The following is an 18,306-nucleotide window of genomic DNA, read 5'->3' as shown; positions in this document are numbered from 1 at the left end:
GACAATGACAAAAAAAAAACAATAAAGTGTGTTCTTGAATTAAAGCATAATCTTTCTTACCCAATGCATAAATTTCAAATTGAGGTGGGCGAGAGAGACTTTTAAATTTTGCCCTGTATTGTAGTAGTAGGCAGTGGAAATTTTGCAGAAAGTGTGATGTCATCACATCACTTACAACCTCCTATCAGACTTGCTGCAGCTTTCTGAATCAGTTGGGGCTGGAGCAAGCCATTTATATTTACACCAATATATAGTGTGTTACAGTAATCCAGCTTTGATATTACCATGGCATGAACCACTGTGACAAGACATGTCTTCTCAAAGTATGGCAAGAGACAGGCTGTCACCACAGATGACAGAAGCAGCTTTTAAAGACTGCTTGGACATAAGGGATCAGAGCAAGTTTTGAATCCAGGTGTACACCAAGATTACAGCTGTGTGATTTAAGAGGGAGTGTGTGGCTCCCATAAGGGATTTTGATGTCAGGTATGTGAGTGCTTGTGTTAGTGACCCACAGGAGCTCTGTTTTACTTGTCTTCAAAGTTTGTTGTTTTTAGCACATTCCTGGATTGCTGTAAGGTAGACAGTTTAATCAGGGCTGTGGATAAGTCTGGTTCAGTGAATAATTGCATGTCATCTGCATAGATGTAGAACCAAGTGTCTATCGACCAAATTAGCATGGCTAGTGGCTTGAGGTAAAACAAATTTGGCACACCTGCTGACTTAAGTGCTGCTCAGAGAACACAGCCGGGACTCGCACAGGAGACATCTTCGGCTGGCAGGGCTTGGCATTCCCACCAGCCATTAAAGCAGAGGGGGCCCGGGCCCCCAATGCCTACATCATTGCTTGAGTTCCTACATGTCTGTAAGAAGTGGGCAAGATTGTGTGTGCCCAGTAACTTAGAGGGGACTGGGTGAGGCTGTTTATGCATCCTGGCAACAATTTTTAATTTTATTGGCAAAGTATGCAGCAAAGGCAGTGTAGTTCATTTTCAACTGAGCAAGCTAGGTCCATTGTGTGGGTTGAAGTGGGCCATTTACAATGCTGAATAGGTGCTTGGTTGTTTTTTTGGCAGCTGCGAAGCCTTGGTGGTACTTTGGCATGTGATTCTTACAGATTAGTTTGTCCTCATCCAGGCAAGATTTATGCCATCTCCTGCCCAGTTTTAGCACTTAAGGATTTGAAGTACTGGAGCGAACCAAGGTGAGCATTTGTGAATGGTGCTTAAGACCTGGTTTAGTGGTGCAGTTCAAATATCAATCTGCTCTGTCACTGTAGTTGTCTTTTCATTCACATGGAGATAGGCTAAGGCCTCTAAGAAATTCGCAGCAGTCACATGTTTCTAGTGTCTGAGCTTCTTCCATACTACAGAAAGAGTCAACCACTTCACGTAGTCACTTAGAGAAAACTTGATATGTCCATGATAGAGGTATTATCTGTTCTGGGATGTTGACTTTCCTGCAAAACACAGTCTACTATGTGACTCTGTTTATGGGTTGGAGAGTTGATCAACTGTGTGAGTTGTAATTTTATCCAGGAAGACAGCTATGGTAGTAGGTAGAGTTTCAATATGTAGATTAAAGTCTTCCATAATCACCAGCCTAGCAAAACTCACAGTCACTTCAGTGAATCTTTTCATAAAAGCAGTTAATAAATTACCAGATTCATGAGTTCTCGCAAAAACATGTTATTAGGTGGTGGTTGATATACCATAAACAGCCATATTGGTTTCTGGATTAAAAAGGATTCCGTACAGTTTGTGTCCCAAATCAGAACTGCTACCCTCCAACCTGGTCTTGGTTAATACACGCTCTGTGTATAACATCCTAGCACCTAAATCTTCCATATACAAGACAAACTGTTTAAATACCTGGTAATTGAGTAAAAGCCGATGGCTAACCAAACCACCAGAAGTGGATTAGGGGACACTGGAACTGGTAACTTACAACTATGTACAACTCGCCACTAATAAATGCCTCTGTACAAATAATCAGTGAGACCTAATCTTGAATGCTATACACCCAAGTCTGGAGACTACATCTCAAAGGACAAAACCATTAGTTCAAAGAAAGGATACCAACAGTGCCATGTTTCCATCATAAGCTCTATGGAATGAGATAAGGACCTAAAATATAGATGCTAGAAAACTGGAGAAAGAGGGAAGAGATGCATTTGAAGTTCTGTCTCTATAATAATTAGAAGACCCAAGTATTTTCCAGTGGAAAGAAGTTCTCAAGGGAGAAAAAGGGGTTAAAAAAACAAAACAAAATTAAAAGGAGTAGACACAAGACTAACATAAGGAAATTTTTTCATAGAAATGGTAGCAGATACTTGAAACGGCCTTCAACAGAAAGCAGTGAAGGTGGTACAAAAAATAAAAACTTGTAAAAGCATGGGCACTATAAAGAACAGAAGGTCTTAAGGTACCATGATGTGAGAGTAAAGCCATGTACTCATTTTCTCTCTCTCTATGTACGAGTTTACCTTTTCTGTACTCTTTAAGAAAGATACAAGGTACTTCATCCCCATCGTCATCTAAGATTTTAGAATATTACATGCTTAAAAGCTCTTCTGGTTATCAAGAACAGATCACATGATATAGCACCGACTCCTTCATGACACACATCCATATTTGCAAGTTCTCCAAAGGCTACATGTTGACACACTCAACAATCTACAAACCAATGCTTTATCATAAAAACACTGTGAGCCATTTATTTTTCTTCTATCATTTTCTTCCTAGGAGAGCTGACTGGACAGCTGAAGGTTACAACAGCCTATGTTGGATATCCTTAAAAAAAAAAAAAAAAAAGTTCTCCTGCCCAAAATACATAGCCTATATTACTTGAACTTAAAAAGACAATAATCAGACATCGTAAAATCAATCTTTATTGTGATCAGGTAAGGAAAAAATTGGAATTATGAACATTATTGTAAATGGCAACCTCTACAGCTCTTTGCTGAATTCAACTGTGTTTTTAATGCTTTGTTCATTACCTCCAGACAACACTTTGATTAAGCATACACAATCCTTCTTAGGCCATGTTTCATTTCTTTGGAAGAAGAGTGGTTTATCAGTCATCATAGTGTTATATAGTATGGTAGTGAGGGAAGCAGACATAAACCAGAGGGCAATTGAGAAAACGACCCTGTCATCGCCAAAACTAAGGTATGGAGTAATTGTGAACAAATCCCTAGCTTCCCCACTAGAAGTTCCTTTAAGGAGAAGGGAAAGAGCAAGCCTAAGGAACCAACTGGTGTAGGATTACGGAACCACACTGGAATGACTCAGCAAAAGCCCTGACTAAATTGAGAGGAAGAGCAGTTCCCCCGAAACCAAATAAAATTATTTCTTAGAGACTTGCAAGAGAGGTGTGTCCTCCAGCCATGATATTGCCATGGAACAAATGGAGACTGAGAATGCACAGCAGGATATGTAAGTAAAGACAAAGGGACCCAACTCTACTGTTATAAATCCAAACCAAACAGAATTAATTGATCAAGGTATTGAGTGACAAGGGATTAACAGAAAAGTTTATACATGGAGCTTTCTCCCCCCCTCCTTTACATAAGTATATATATATATATATATATATATATATATATATATATATGTGTGTGTGTGGTGTGTGTGTGTTGCCATACTGGGACAAACTGTAGGTCCATCAAGCCCAATATCCTGTTTCCAACAGTGGCCAATCCAGGTCACAAGTACCTGGCAAGATCCCAAAACAGTACATTTTATGCTGTTTATCCTAGAAATAAGAAGTGGATTTTCCCAAGTCCGTCTTAATAATGGCTTATGGAATTTTCTTTTAGGAAGCTATCCAAACCTTTTTTAAACCCCGCTAAGCTAACTGCTGTTACCACATTCTCTGGCAACGAATTCCAGAGTTTAATTACACGTTGAGTGAAGAAATATTTTTTTCCGATTTGTTTTAAATTTACTACTTTGTAGCCTGTCCTAGTATTTTTGGAAAGTGTAAACAAGCGATGCACATCTACCTGTTCCATTCCACTCAGTATTTTATATACCTCTATCATATCTCTCCCCTTAGTCTTTTCTCAAAGCTGAAGAGCCCTAGTCGTTTCAGTCTTCCCTCATATGGAAGTCGTCACATCCCCTTTATTATTTTCATCGCCCTTCTCTGTACCTTTTCTAATTCCACTACATTTTTTTTTTTTTTTTAGATGCGATGACCAGAATTGCACACAGTATGCAAGTATTCTCTTGTTTTGCTCTGATAATACAGCAATGGGTGGCTACAGCATGCAATCTGATTGCTATTGAGGGTGATGGGGTGGTGGAACCTAAATCCCTAGTACCAAGCTAAAACTTAAGCAAGGAAAAAGGTGTGTGAACTATAATCAGACATACTCCTTTCACATTTGTTTTTAACCAGCAGAAGCTGGAGGAACAGTTTCTTTTTCCATTAAATATTAAAGTTACAATGTTATGATAAGCGTCATGGATTTGATATACTGCCTTTCTGTGGTGCAATCAATGTGGTTTACATAGATTATATGCAGGCACTTTCTCTGTCCCTAATGGGCTCACAATTGAAGTAGATGTAGAAAAGAGATTTTATTTTTTTTATCTAGCAAGTTCTGTGCTGTTGAAGTCTTGAAATCAATGTCCAAAATATAAAAGGGAGACAGACAGGTAAAACCTGGCCTGGAAAGCCTGGTTGACTGCAGTAAAAGAAGCAACTGGGAGATATACGAACTGCTGCATGTTTGGGGGCCTGTGCTGAGCCAGGCTGAGGACATTTAAAGTGACAGTAACCCTGCTAGCTACATTGCATAGAAAAATAAGGGAGTTTTGTTGAAAAGCCTCTCTTTAACCCAAGGACTTGCTGACATACTGCTAGAAAAGCAAGAGGGGCATGCCTACAACAGGAGAGTGCCAATGAAGGAGCATTACCATCACCACTTCCAGAGGTGTGTTCAGGAGCTGATCACAACAATCCTCACAAGGATCTATGAGAAGTACAAACACAGGAAAAATACCTGAAGAGCAGACCCAAGAAGAGGAATGAGAAGAAAAAATAGGAAACATGGTCATAATATAAAAAGGGAATAAAACTATTAATCCAATCAAACAGTACAAAAATAAGGCACTATGTCATATACCAATGAATAAAAAACTAGAGAGGAGACTAGAAGTAGAAGCGAAAGAAGGAAGGCACTATGTATGAACTGTTATTAGGTAGTTCAATCTATTCCTTCTCTCCACTCCTTTCATATAGTCTGGTTTATTGGATAGCATGTTGCTGATGCACTAGGAATTTTTTTTGTTTGTTTGTTTTTTGATAGAAGGCACTGTGTGAATTGAGATTCCAGGACAAATGCACTGAAGGGTTTTTCCCTTCATATGTCTATGGGAAAGTAGTACATCTGACTTTGAATAATACCAGCCTAGTGGATGGTTTTTGGTTTTTTTTGGTGCTATGAAAGCTCTTCAGGCATTTGACAGAGCTTTAGCAAGTCTGTTCCAAAACCAGATCTTGGTGCAGGTATTGGTGTAATCACACAACGTAATGAAGCGCAGGATACTGGGAAACTCTCTCTTCATGACTTTATACTTTACTGGAATAAGCCGTTTCTGACGAGCACCTGAAAAAAATGGACATACATATTACACACACCTGCAAGAATAAGAGGCTTTTTTTTAATTTAGGGACTCAAAGCTTCTTAGTAATAATAATTTTACTGAGGAGCTGGTAAGAAGCTTTGACTCCTGAGACAGATATTGCATGCCAAAAACATGGCTCCGTGTCGAATCCTGGTTTAACTTGATGTTCGAATAAAGGCTGACTTTTGTGTTTACCTTTGGAGTCTCTTCTTGGATGTGTTTTAGCTGTTTGACTTCTCTACTTTGATGTTTTTGGACTTGTGTTTTTAGTAAGTTTTTTTTAAACATTTACAAAATATTAGAACATAGGATACATTCGTGGCCTTAGTAAATGATAGTTGCAGTTGTCCGGGTCTTGCTGCGTCTGAGTAAGTTGAACTGACGTGTCAGCCATCATGCTGTGGCTTTATTCAGGGTATGCTCCGAGGTTTGCAGTTTCTTTTTATATATATAGTGGATTCTCAGACCTGATTGACTGGGGTTTTGAGGAGGGTGGTTTCCTCAGGAAGGAAGGAGATTTTGATGAGAAATTATGGCAGGATAGTTCATTGATCAAAAATTTGTATTTTGGAGGGAAAGTTCATTGGTCACAATTTTTAACTCTGGCGAGAATGAGGCCAGAAGTTTATTGGAACAGTTCTGTCTCTGGAGGGGGGAGAATTTCTGTAGGACATATTCTAAAACTTTGGGAGGGGAGAAGATGACATTTGTCTTCTTTGTTTCTTCTCAGCCACCAATAAGCTGTCATTCACACTCACACAAGTGAAAAAACCGGCTACCTCTGCTCCAAACTCCAAGAGGGTATGATATACCAAGCGTAAGATGCCTCTGCAACATGGAAAAATCAGCTGTAGCCCTTCAGTGTTACAGCAACTGCCCATATGATTAGATTTAAGGACACAAACGTCTTGGAGAAAGAAGATTGTTGGTGGCCGAGAAGAATCAAAGAGGCAACAGAGATAGCAAGATATCCTAATAACCTAAATAAAGCATGGCAACCACTCATTCAAAAGAGATTTGGTGCAAAAAGAAAGGACTGGTATGACGTAAAGAAATTCTTCCTCCTTCAGGGGCAGAATTGTCCCAATGAATGTCCTGCCTCATTCCCACCAAAAATTGAAACCTATAACCAACAACTTTATTGCCTCAATGTTCTGTCGAAATCTTCTTCCTTCTTGAGGAAACCATCCACCCAGCAAACCAGGTTTGAACTAACTACCTCTCTCTCTGTCTCTCTATAGATAGATAGATTAGAAGATAGATATGCAGAGAAATAAATAAACAAAGGCAAATTGCAGTCCTCACAGCATACCCTGAAGAAAGCCACAACACTATGACTGAAACATCGGCTCCACTTACTCAGATGCAGCAAGATCCAGACAGCTGCAACAATCATGATGCCAGCTGCGGAAACCTGACTTAGAAATTAGCTACAGCAAATACATTTTCCATACAAACTGACAGGAAACCCCCACCAGTGGCTCGGCATTACCAGCAAAATCCACTTGTGGAAAGACTGCCAAACCTGCTCACAGAGGAATTTTCAGATTCCTCCCAGGGCATGACGACCCCTCCCCCCTTTCTGAAGGAAATGAGGTTCTGATGCTGCATACTACTCCTGCTCAGCAACACAGCACAAATGACTGCTAGTCTCAACAAACTGGAATGCCTACTAGCTGAATTTAGCAAAATGCGGGATCAAAATGTAACAATGAAAGACCAATCAGACCACTGACTGCGCCCAGGCTTTACTTTTATGAAACTTCAGATATGGTCATCTGCAGACTTGGAGGCAGGACTGCATGATTCAGGGTGAAAGAGCCCTGATATGGAGGTCAACTTGTGTCTCATCAATCTATGTAAATGAGCTTGGACCAACTCACCCGCAAATGTGCAGTAGAGCCCGAACGTTGAGAAAGCAAAAGTCCAAGCCCCGCCTCCACCAACAGTACAGACCGAACATTCAGAGAGCAACGTTCCGCACATGCGCAGCAGGTCACAGTGATCCATTGCTGGCATCGCTGTCCCGCCCCTTCCACCGACGGAAGCTATGTGCGTTGCTAAGGGGAGGGAGACAGCAGAAAGAGCTGCAGCAGCCCCCATCTCTGAGAACCGGACGGCCGCAGAATCCACCGTGGGAACCGCCTTTGAGAGCCCGGCGTCCCAAGGTCGCCGGCGCACCAACCTCCACCCCCCCTCCCCGACATCACCGCCACTGCCCCCCTCCGTGCCGGGCCCCCTAACTACGCTGCCGCTCCCACCCCTCCACCCCCACGAGGTCACCGGCGCTACCCCCCTCCACCACCCTCCCCGCGGTCACCGAAGTACCAACCTCCACCCCCTCCCTGACGTTGCCGCCACCGCCGCTCCCGACCCCCTCCGTGCTGGGCCCCCTGCACTGACATGACACTGCCTCTCACCTCTGTGTGAAAGCGCTGCAGGCAGCAGCAGATCAATCTTCTGCTGCCTGCAGTGCTTTCACACGGAGGTGAAAGGTGCTGACATGTCAGTGCAGGAGGCCCGGCATGGAGGGGGGAGGTAGCAGCGGCAAGGAGGGTAGCTGGACATGGGGGGAGGGCAGGGGAGAGAGCAGGGCTGGTGTACGGGGGGAGGCCAAGGGAAAGAGGAGGTTTGCTGGATATGGGGGGAGGCCAGGGGAGAGAGGAGGGCTGGTGGACATGGATAGATGGAGGTGAGAATTATTAAATTTACAACAACAAAAAACTCGCCCCTCAACTTTCATTTCTTCCTTTCGCTCTTTCATTACATTTTTAAAAACAAAAAGCTTGCACGGTTTAACAGGCTTAACATCTAGTATTCCTCATATACCAGTAATGAGACTGGCCTCAAAAACTATTCTATTCCATCTTTGTCACCCAGCTGAAGGAGCAGAAGTAGTAGTCGTGAGAGCAGCAGGTTGCTCATTCAACTCTGGGGAATCCCCAAGACTGAATCCCTAAGAGGGTTGAGCAAACAAATCCCAGACACTGGTTTTGATAATATATACAGGGCATTTTTTTTAACAATCTTTACCTGGACAAAGGCTAAGTGCAAATTTGGTCTGGAAATCACATTCATGACTATCCAGATAATCATCTGAAACCACCACCACCATCTTTCTGCACCTAAAATAAAAGGGGATACGATTCAATAAAGAGGATATTATTCAGTCACAGAAACCAAGAACATGAAAGCAGATAAAGATTGCAAGGCCATGGTCCCTATTTAAACCACTTCCTGCAAATAATTTTCCTTTCTCCCTCATCATGTACCCATCCTTAAAGATCCCTCTGTGCTTGACCCAGCTTCTCTTGAATTCTGTTGCTTCTCATGGCTGTTCCCAGAAATAAGTCAGTTAATGATGGCTGCCTCTCTACTCTTGCAGCCCATAGACATGCCCCTCTCCTTTCCTTCTCTTAACCGTGCTAGCCTATGCAAGCAAGGCTTGATTGGACACCTTCAGTTGGCCTGGTTAATTCTAACCCAGACATGCCAAGTCAGACACATTTGGCAGGTCCCATTCTCCAGCTCACATGCCAAAAGCCTTCTCCTCTCAAGCACTGGGGAGTTATGTTGGACAGAGCAAGAATAGGGACACAGAGATGGGAGATGCTCTACATGGCGGCAAGACAGGGGTGATGCTGGGTCAGATAGATGAGAGAGAAAGTGCCAAATGGACAAGGAGACTCTGGCAAGACAGTTAAGAATTCATTTAATCTCTCTGCGATGGCTTTGTCTTCCCTGATCGCCCCTTTTACCCCTCGGTCATCTAGCGGGTCCAACCAATTCTTTTGCCGGCTTCCTGCTTTTAATATACCTAAAAAAATTTTGACTATGTGTTTTTGCCTCCAATGCAATCTTTTTTTCAAAGACTCTCCTAGGAAGGCTAAGAGGGACTTTGAAAAAAAAAAATTTGCATTGGAGGCAAAAAAAAAACACAGTCAAAAATTTTTTAGGTATATTAAAAGCAGGAAGCCGGCAAAAGAATTGGTTGGACCGCTAAATGACTGAGGGGTAAAAGGGGTGATCAGGGAAGACAAAGCCATAGCAGAGAGATTTTTTTTTTTGTTACATTTGTACCCCGCGCTTTCCCACTCATGGCAGGCTCAATGCGGCAGGCAATGGAGGGTTAAGATTAAATGAATTCTTTGCTTCGGTCTTCACCGAGGAAGATTTGGGAGAGGTACCGGTGCCAGAAATGGTATTCGAAGCTGATGAGTCGGAGAAACGGAATGAAATCTCTATAAACCTGGAGGATGTAATGGGGCAGTTCTACAAATTGAAGAGTAGCAAATCTCCTGGACCGGATGGTATTCATCCCAGAGTACTGATAGAACTGAAAAATGAACTTGCGGAGCTATTGTTAGTAATATGTAATTTATCCTTAAAATCGAGCATGGTACCAGAAGATTGAAGGGTGGCCAATGTAACGCCGATTTTTAAAAAAAGGTTCCAGAGGAGATCCGGGAAATTATAAACTGGAGAGTCTGACGTCAGTGCCGGGCAAAATGGTAGAGACTATTATAAAGAACAAAATTACAGAGCATATTCAAAAGCATGGATTAATGAGACAAAATCAACATGGATTTAGTGAAGGGAAATCTTGCCTCACCAATCTATTACATTTCTTTGAAGGATGAACAAACATGTTGATAAAGGTGAGCCTGTCGATACTGTGTATCTGGATTTTCAGAAGGCGTTTGACAAAGTACCTCATGAAAGACTCCAGAGGAAATTGGAGAGTCATGGGATAGGAGGTACTGTCCTATTGTGGATTAAAAACTGGTTAAAAGATAGAAAACAGAGAGTAGCGTTAAATGGTCAGTATTCTCAATGGAGAAGGGTAGTTAGTGGGGTTCCCCAGGGGTCTGTGCTAGGGCCGCTGCTTTTTAACATATTTATAAATGACCTAGAGATGGGGGTAACTAGTGAGGTAATTAAATTTGCTGACGACACGAAGTTATTCAGAGCAGTTAAATCACGGGAGGCCTGTGAAAAATTACAAGAGGACCTTTTGAGACTGGGTGTCTAAAATGGCAGATGGCGTTTAATGTGAGCAAAGTGATGCATGTGGGAAAGAGGAACCCGAAAGGGTATGATACATACCTGTAGCAGTTGTTCTCCGAGGACAGCAGGCTGATTGTTCTCACGACTGGGGTTGACGTCCGCGGCAGCCCCCACCAACCGGAAGAAGCTTCGCGGGACGGTCGGCACGCAGGCCACGCCCACCGCGCATGCGCGGCCGCCTTCCCGCCCGTGCGCGACCGCTCCCGCCAGTTGAATGACAAGCAATAAAATATGAAACACAACTCCAAAGGGGAGGAGGGAGGGTAGGTGAGAACAATCAGCCTGCTGTCCTCGGAGAACAACTGCTACAGGTATGTATCATACCCTTTCTCCGAGGACAAGCAGGCTGCTTGTTCTCACGACTGGGGTATCCCTAGCTCTCAGGCTCACTCAAAACAATAACCCAGGTCAATTGAACCTCGCAACGGCGAGGGTACAACAGAAATTGACCTACGAAGAACAACTAACTGAGAGTGCAGCCTGACCAGAATAAATTCGGGTCCTGGAGGGTGGAGTTGGATTTACACCCCAAACAGATTCTGCAACACCGACTGCCCGAACCGACTGTCGCGTCGGGTATCCTGCTGGAGGCAGTAATGAGATGTGAATGTGTGGACAGATGACCACGTCGCAGCCTTGCAGATCTCTTCAATAGTGGCTGACTTCAAGTGGGCCACCGACGCTGCCATGGCTCTGACACTATGAGCCGTGACATGACCCTCAAGAGCCAGCCCAGCCTGGGCGTAAGTGAAGGAAATGCAATCTGCTAGCCAATTGGAGATGGTGCGTTTCCCGACAGCGACCCCTAGCCTGTTAGGGTCGAAAGAAATAAACAATTGGGCGGACTGTCTGTTGGGCTGCGTCCGCTCCAAGTAGAAGGCCAATGCTCTCTTGCAGTCCAATGTGTGCAACTGACGTTCAGCAGGGCGGGTATGCGGCCTGGGGAAGAATGTTGGCAAGACAATTGACTGGTTAAGATGGAACTCCGACACCACCTTCGGCAGGAACTTTGGGTGAGTGCGGAGCACTACTCTGTTGTGATGAAATTTAGTATATGGAGCATGAGCTACTAGGGCTTGAAGCTCACTGACCCTACGAGCTGAAGTAACTGCCACCAAGAAAATGACCTTCCAGGTCAAGTACTTCAGATGGCAGGTATTCAGTGGCTCAAAAGGAGGTTTCATCAGCTGGGTGAGGACGACGTTGAGATCCCATGACACAGTAGGAGGCTTGATAGGGGGCTTTGACAAAAGCAAGCCTCTCATGAATCGAACGACTAAAGGCTCTCCAGAGATGGCTTTACCTTCCACACGATAATGGTAAGCACTAATCGCACTAAGGTGATTCCTTACTGAGTTGGTCTTGAGGCCAGACTCTGATAAGTGCAGAAGGTATTCAAGCAGGTTCTGTGCAGGGCAAGAACGAGGTTCTAGGGCCTTGCTCTCACACCAAACGACAAACCTCCTCCACTTGAAAAAGTAACTCTTTTTAGTGGAATCCTTCCTAGAGGCAAGCAAGACCCGGGAGACACCCTCAGACAGACCCAACGCAGCGAAGTCTACGCCCTCAACATCCAGGCCGTGAGAGCCAGGGATTGAAGGTTGGGGTGCAGCAACGCTCCGTCGTTCTGCGAAATGAGAGTCGGAAAACACTCCAATCTCCACGGTTCTTCGGAGGACAACTCCAGAAGAAGAGGGAACCAGATCTGACGGGGCCAAAAGGGCGCTATCAGAATCATGGTGCCGCGGTCTTGCTTGAGCTTCAGTAAGGTCTTCCCCACCAAAGGTATGGGAGGATAAGCATACAGGAGGCCGGTCCCCCAATGAAGGAGAAAGGCATCTGACGCTAGCCTGCCGTGTGTCTGAAGTCTGGAACAGAACAGAGGCAGCTTGTGGTTGGTCTGAGAGGCGAAAAGATCCACCGAGGGGGTGCCCCACTCTCGGAAGATCTTGCGTACCACTCTGGAATGGAGCGACCACTCGTGCGGTTGCATGACTCTGCTCAGTCTGTCGGCCAGACTGTTGTTTACGCCTGCCAGGTACGTGGCTTGGAGAAGCATGCCGAACCGACACGCCCAACGCCACATACCGACGGCTTCCTGACACAGGGGCGAGATCCGGTGCCCCCCTGCTTGTTGACGTAATACATTGCAACCTGATTGTCTGTCCGAATTTGGATAATTTGGCAGGACAGCCGATCTCTGAAAGCCTTCAGTGCGTTCCAGATCGCTCGGAGCTCCAGGAGGTTGATCTGCAGATCCTTTTCCTGGAGGGACCACAGACCCTGGGTGTGAAGCCCATCGACATGGGCTCCCCACCCCAGGCGAGATGCATCCGTCGTCAGCACTTTCGTGGGCTGCGGAATTTGGAATGGACGTCCCAGGGTCAAATTGGTCCGTATGGTCCACCAGAGCAGTGAAGTGCGGCAACTGGTGGAGAGGCGGATGACATCCTCTAGATTCCCGGTGGCTTGAAACCACTGGGAAGCTAGGGTCCATTGAGCAGATCTCATGTGAAGACGAGCCATGGGAGTCACATGAACTGTGGAGGCCATATGACCCAGAAGTCTCAACATCTGCCGAGCTGTGATCTGCTGAGACGCTCTGGTCTGCGAAGCCAGGGCCAAGAGATTGGTGGCCCTCGCTTCGGGAAGGTAGGCCTGAGCCGTCTGGGAATTCAGCAGCGCTCCTATGAATTCCAGAGACTGAGTTGGCTGGAGATGGGACTTTGGGTAATTTATCACAAACCCCAGCAGCTCCAGAAGTTGAATAGTGCACTGCATGGACCGGAGGGCTCCGGCCTCCGAGGTGTTCTTGACCAGCCAATCGTCAAGATATGGGAACACGTGCACTCCCAGCTTGCGTAGGTAGGCCGCTACCACCACGAGGCACTTTGTAAACACTCGTGGGGCAGAGGCGAGCCCAAAGGGCAGCACACAATACTGAAAGTGCCGTGCGCCCAGGCGGAATCTGAGATACTGTCTGTGAGCTGGCAGTATCGGGATGTGAGTGTATGCGTCCTTTAAATCCAGGGAACATAGCCAATCGTTTTTCTGAATCATTGGCAGAAGGGTGCCCAAGGAAAGCATCCTGAACTTTTCTTTGACCAGGAATTTGTTCAGGCCTCTCAGGTCTAGGATGGGACGCATCCCCCCTGTTTTCTTTTCCACAAGGAAGTACCTGGAATAGAATCCCTGCCCTTCCTGCCCGGGTGGTACGGGCTCGACCGCATTGGCGCTGAGAAGGGCGGAGAGTTCCTCTGCAAGTACCTGCTTGTGATGGGAGCTGAAAGACTGAGCTCCCGGAGGACAATTTGGAGGCAGGGAGGTCAAATTCAGGGCGTATCCGCACCGCACTATTTGGAGAACCCACTGGTCGGAGGTTATGAGAGGCCACCTTTGGTGAAAGAATTTTAACCTCCCTCCGACCGGCAGGTCGTCCGGTACGGACACTTGTAGGGCGGCTATGTTCCCGTGGATCCAGTCAAAAGCCCGTCCCCGGCTTTTGCTGTGGAGGCGCAGGGGGCTGCTTAGGCGCACGCTGTTGACGGGAACGAGCGCGCTGGGGCTGTCCCTGTGCCTGACGAGGCCTTCGGGCCGGCTGGTTGTACCTACGCTTCGCAAAAGAATAGGGTGCAGCCTGCCGAGCCCGGGAAAAACGCCCGCCCGCGGGGGCGGGTGCTGAAGGCGCCCGGTGGGAGAGCTTGTCGAGAGCGGTTTCCCGCTGATGCAGTTGGTCAACCATCTGCTCGACCTTCTCGCCAAAAATATTATCCCCCCGGCAAGGGACGTCAGCCAGTCTCTGCTGGGTGCGGTTGTCCAGGTCAGAGGCACGCAGCCATGAGAGCCTGCGCATCACTATACCTTGGGCCGCAGCACGAGATGCCACGTCACAGGTGTCAAAAATCCCCCTGGACAGGAACTTTCTGCACGCCTTCAGCTGCCTGACCACCTCCTGATATGGCCTGGACTGCTCCGGCGGGAGCTTATCGACCAGGTCCGCCAGCTGTTGCACATTGGTCCGCATGTGGATGCTCATATAGAGCAGGTAAGATTGGATGCGGGTCACGAGCATGGAGGATTGGTAGGCCTTCCTCCCAAATGAGTCCAGAGTGCGAGACTCCCGCCCCGGGGGCGCCGAGGCGGTATCCCTCGAACTCCGTGCCCTCTTGAGAGCAGAATCCACGACCGCTGAGTCATGGGGCAACTGGGGCCGCATGAGCTCTGGGTCAGAGTGGATCCTGTACTGGGACTCTGCTTTCTTGGGAATGGTGGGGTTAGTTAGTGGTCGCACCCAGTTCCGAAGCAGCGTCTCCTTCAGGACATTGTGCAGCGGTACCGTGGAGGACTCTCTAGGTGGTGATGGATAGTCGAGGACCTCGAGCATCTCGGCCCTCGGCTCTTCCACAGAGACCACGGGAAAGGGAATGCTTATAGACATATCCCGCACAAAGGAGGCAAAGGAGAGACTCTCAGGAGGTGAGAGCTTCCTCTCCGGTGACGGCGTGGGGTCCGAGGGAAGGCCCGTAGACTCCTCTGAGGAGAAATATCTCGGGTCTTCCTCTTCCCCCCACGAGTCCTCATCCTCGGTATCGGACATTAGCTCATGTAGCTGAGTCCGGTACCGGGCCCGGCTCGACGTCGAGGCACCGAGGCCTCGGTGTCGTCGAGCGGTGGACTCCCGCGCCGGCGGGGACGGAGCTCCCTCCATCGACGTCGACGGGGACTCCACCTGCGTGGCGGTCGAGACCGGCACCGCAAGCGGCGGCGGTGTCGACAGCCCCGGCGCCGGGCTAGAGCTCGCCGGCGCCACAGTCATCGGCGTCGGGGGTGCTTCCACAGCCTGGCGCATCAGCCCTTCCAGGATCCCCGGAAGGATGGCTCTGAGGCACTCGTCCAGGCCCGCTGCCGGGAAAGGCGGTGGGGCCGGTAAGGGTGTCGGTGCCAGAAGCTGCTGGGGGCCAGGAGACGGCACCGAGGTGCCGGAACCCCGACGCGTCGGTACCTCCACCACCGACGGAGATCTCTCCTCTCTGCGATGATGCTTCGGCGTCGACTCCCCTTCAGGGTGCACCGAGGGCTCCCGGTGACGGCGCTTCTTGTCTTTTTTCCGGTGCACGTCACCGGCGCCGGAGGGCATGGAGGAGGAGGAGGTCGATCCCCCTCGGTCTCGAGGTACCGGGTCCGACAGGGTTCGGTCCCGTGGCTCACGAGCTGAGGGAGTGACCGGGGCCGACAGCCCACGCGGCCTCTCAACCCCACTCTCACCGGCGGACCGGCGGGCCAACGGGACCTGTTCTCCTGGGGTCGCTGCCATCGGTGCCGATGTCTCGGGCATCGATACCGGTACCGAAGATCCGGCCTTCGATACCGATGCCGTCGAGGTCGACGTCGAGGGGCCGGCGCAAGTTCCAAAAAGACGGTCCCGCAGAACTTGCCTCGCAACCTGAGTCCGTTTCCGGAGACCGAGACACAGCGCGCACGACTTGAGATTGTGCTCCGGCCCGAGGCACTGGAGGCACCAAGCGTGGGTGTCGGTCTGCGAGATCGGCCGGCCGCAGCGACCACACTTTTTAAATCCACTCGGGACCTTCGAGGACATCGACGGAAAAATCGCGTCGGCGAAGTCAAAGTCGGCAATGGTGGCTAAAATCACACCACGAAAAAACCAGCCGACCGAGCGGCCACTAGGCCGCAACGAGGCGTCCCCGCTGGAAGCGAGGGAAAAGGGGAGCGCGTGCTCCACACGCGCAGTCTTTTTTTTTTTTTTTTTTTTAAAGAAAAGATAATAAAAGGAAATTAAATTAAATTAACGAAGCGCGATCCGCGTATACGCGATCGCAAGAATCCGGCGGCTGAAGTAGAGAGAGCGGCAAAGCACGACTCTCTCCAGGCGCGGAAAAAAAGGAACTGGCGGGAGCGGTTGCGCACGGGCGGGAAGGCGGCCGCGCATGCGCGGTGGGCGTGGCCTGCGTGCCGACCGTCCCGCGAAGCTTCTTCCGGTTGGTGGGGGCTGCCGCGGACGTCAACCCCAGTCGTGAGAACAAGCAGCCTGCTTGTCCTCGGAGAATTATAGCTACGTCATGCAAGGTTCCACGTTAGGAGTCACTGACCAAGAAAGGGATCTAGGTGTCCTCGTTGATGATACGAGAATGATACGGGGACAAAGTTTGTCCCCGTCCCATCCCCGTGGGTTCTGTCCCCATCCCTGCAAGCCCTGTCTCCATCCCCGTCCCCGCAGGTTCTGTCCCGATCTACAGAAGCCTTGAACACTTATGATTTTATATTTAAATCTTTTTATTAAAGTATAAAAAGGAACAATATGCTGTGCAACTGTTGTGTATAAATTAGAACTATGAAACAAAAATAACAATGAGCAGCTATACTAACCTCCTTCCCACAACCACCCTCTACCCTTCCAACTAGAAAATGACACGAGGAAAAAGTTTATCCCCGTCCCTCTGGGCTCTGTCCCCATCCTCGCCCCGTCCCCATGGGATCTGTCCCTGTCCCCACCCCATCCGATCTGTCCCTGTCCCCACCCCATCCCCGCGAGCTCTATCCCCGTCCCCTTCCCTGCAGTTACTGTGGTTTCCCGTCCCCATGTCATTCTCTAGGCTACGTTGAAACCTTCTGCTCAGTGTGCTGTTGTAGCTAAGAAAGCAAATAAAATGTTAGGTATTATTAGGAAAGGAATGGAAAACAAAAATGAGTTCGTTATAATGCCTTTGTATCGCTCCATGGTGCAACCGCAACTCGAATATTGTATTCAATTCTGGTCACTGCATCTCAAAAAAGATATAGTGGCATTAGAAACGGTGCAGAGAAGGGCGATAAATGATAAAGGGGATGGGACGACTTCCCTATGAGAAAAGGCTGAAGTGGCTAGGGCTCTTCAGCTTGGAGAAAAGGCCGCTGAGGGGAGATATGAAAGAGATCTATAAAATAATGAGTGGAACTGGATGGGTAGACGTGAAGCGTCTGTTTATGCTTTCCAAAAATACTAGGACTAGGGGGCATGCGATGAAGCTACAAAGTAGAAAATTTAAAATGAATCTGAGAAAATATTTCTTCACTCAACATGTAATTAAACTCTAGAATTCGTTGCCAGAGAATGTGGTAAAGACGGTTAGCTTAGCAGAGTTTTAAAAAGGTTTGGACGGCTTCCTAAAGGAAAAGTCCATAGACCATTATTAAACTGGACTTGTGGAAAATCCACTATTTCTAGTATAAGCAGTACAAAATGTTTTGTACTTTTTTGGGATCTTGCAAGGTATTTGTGACCTGGATTGGCTACTGTTGGAAACAGGATGCTGGGCCTGATGGACCTTTAGTCTGTCCCAGTATGGCAATACTGATGTACTTAAGAAAAGAAAGAAGAAAGCAAAAACCAGAGACTAGGAACAACACTATAAGAAATGCCAGGGGCCTGGGGAAAGGAAGAAGCAATATGGATCACCTTGAAAAGAGATGCTGGAACTTCTGTCCGCATGGGAGTTGTCTACAAACCTCCGACACAATCTGAGAAACTAGATAAAGATCTGATTACAGATATCCAAAAGCTGGGAAAGGAAAGAGGTGCTGTTGCTGAGAGATTTCAACTTGC

At 47.5% G+C, this 18,306-nt stretch overlaps 1 protein-coding gene across 3 annotated transcripts in view; it reads right to left on the bottom strand.

Annotated features, from left to right (window-relative positions):
- Positions 1–5,437: 5,437 nt before the first annotated feature.
- Positions 5,438–18,306, bottom strand: part of MYD88 (MYD88 innate immune signal transduction adaptor) — a 55,060-nt gene continuing 42,191 nt past the window's right edge. For all 3 annotated transcript variants that reach the window (XM_030197984.1, XM_030197991.1, XM_030198001.1), the window contains exons 5-6: positions 8,670–8,761; positions 5,438–5,617 (exon numbers count right to left, since the gene is read on the bottom strand). In XM_030197984.1, the coding sequence (XP_030053844.1) occupies positions 5,463–5,617; positions 8,670–8,761 (247 nt within the window). In that variant the 3' untranslated portion in view covers positions 5,438–5,462. The remainder of the gene's footprint in view (positions 5,618–8,669; positions 8,762–18,306) is intronic.

The sequence above is a fragment of the Microcaecilia unicolor genome, chromosome 1 (assembly GCF_901765095.1).
Source record: "Microcaecilia unicolor chromosome 1, aMicUni1.1, whole genome shotgun sequence".
Lineage (NCBI taxonomy): Eukaryota > Metazoa > Chordata > Amphibia > Gymnophiona > Siphonopidae > Microcaecilia > Microcaecilia unicolor.
This window is presented reverse-complemented; position numbering and strand designations above follow the sequence as displayed.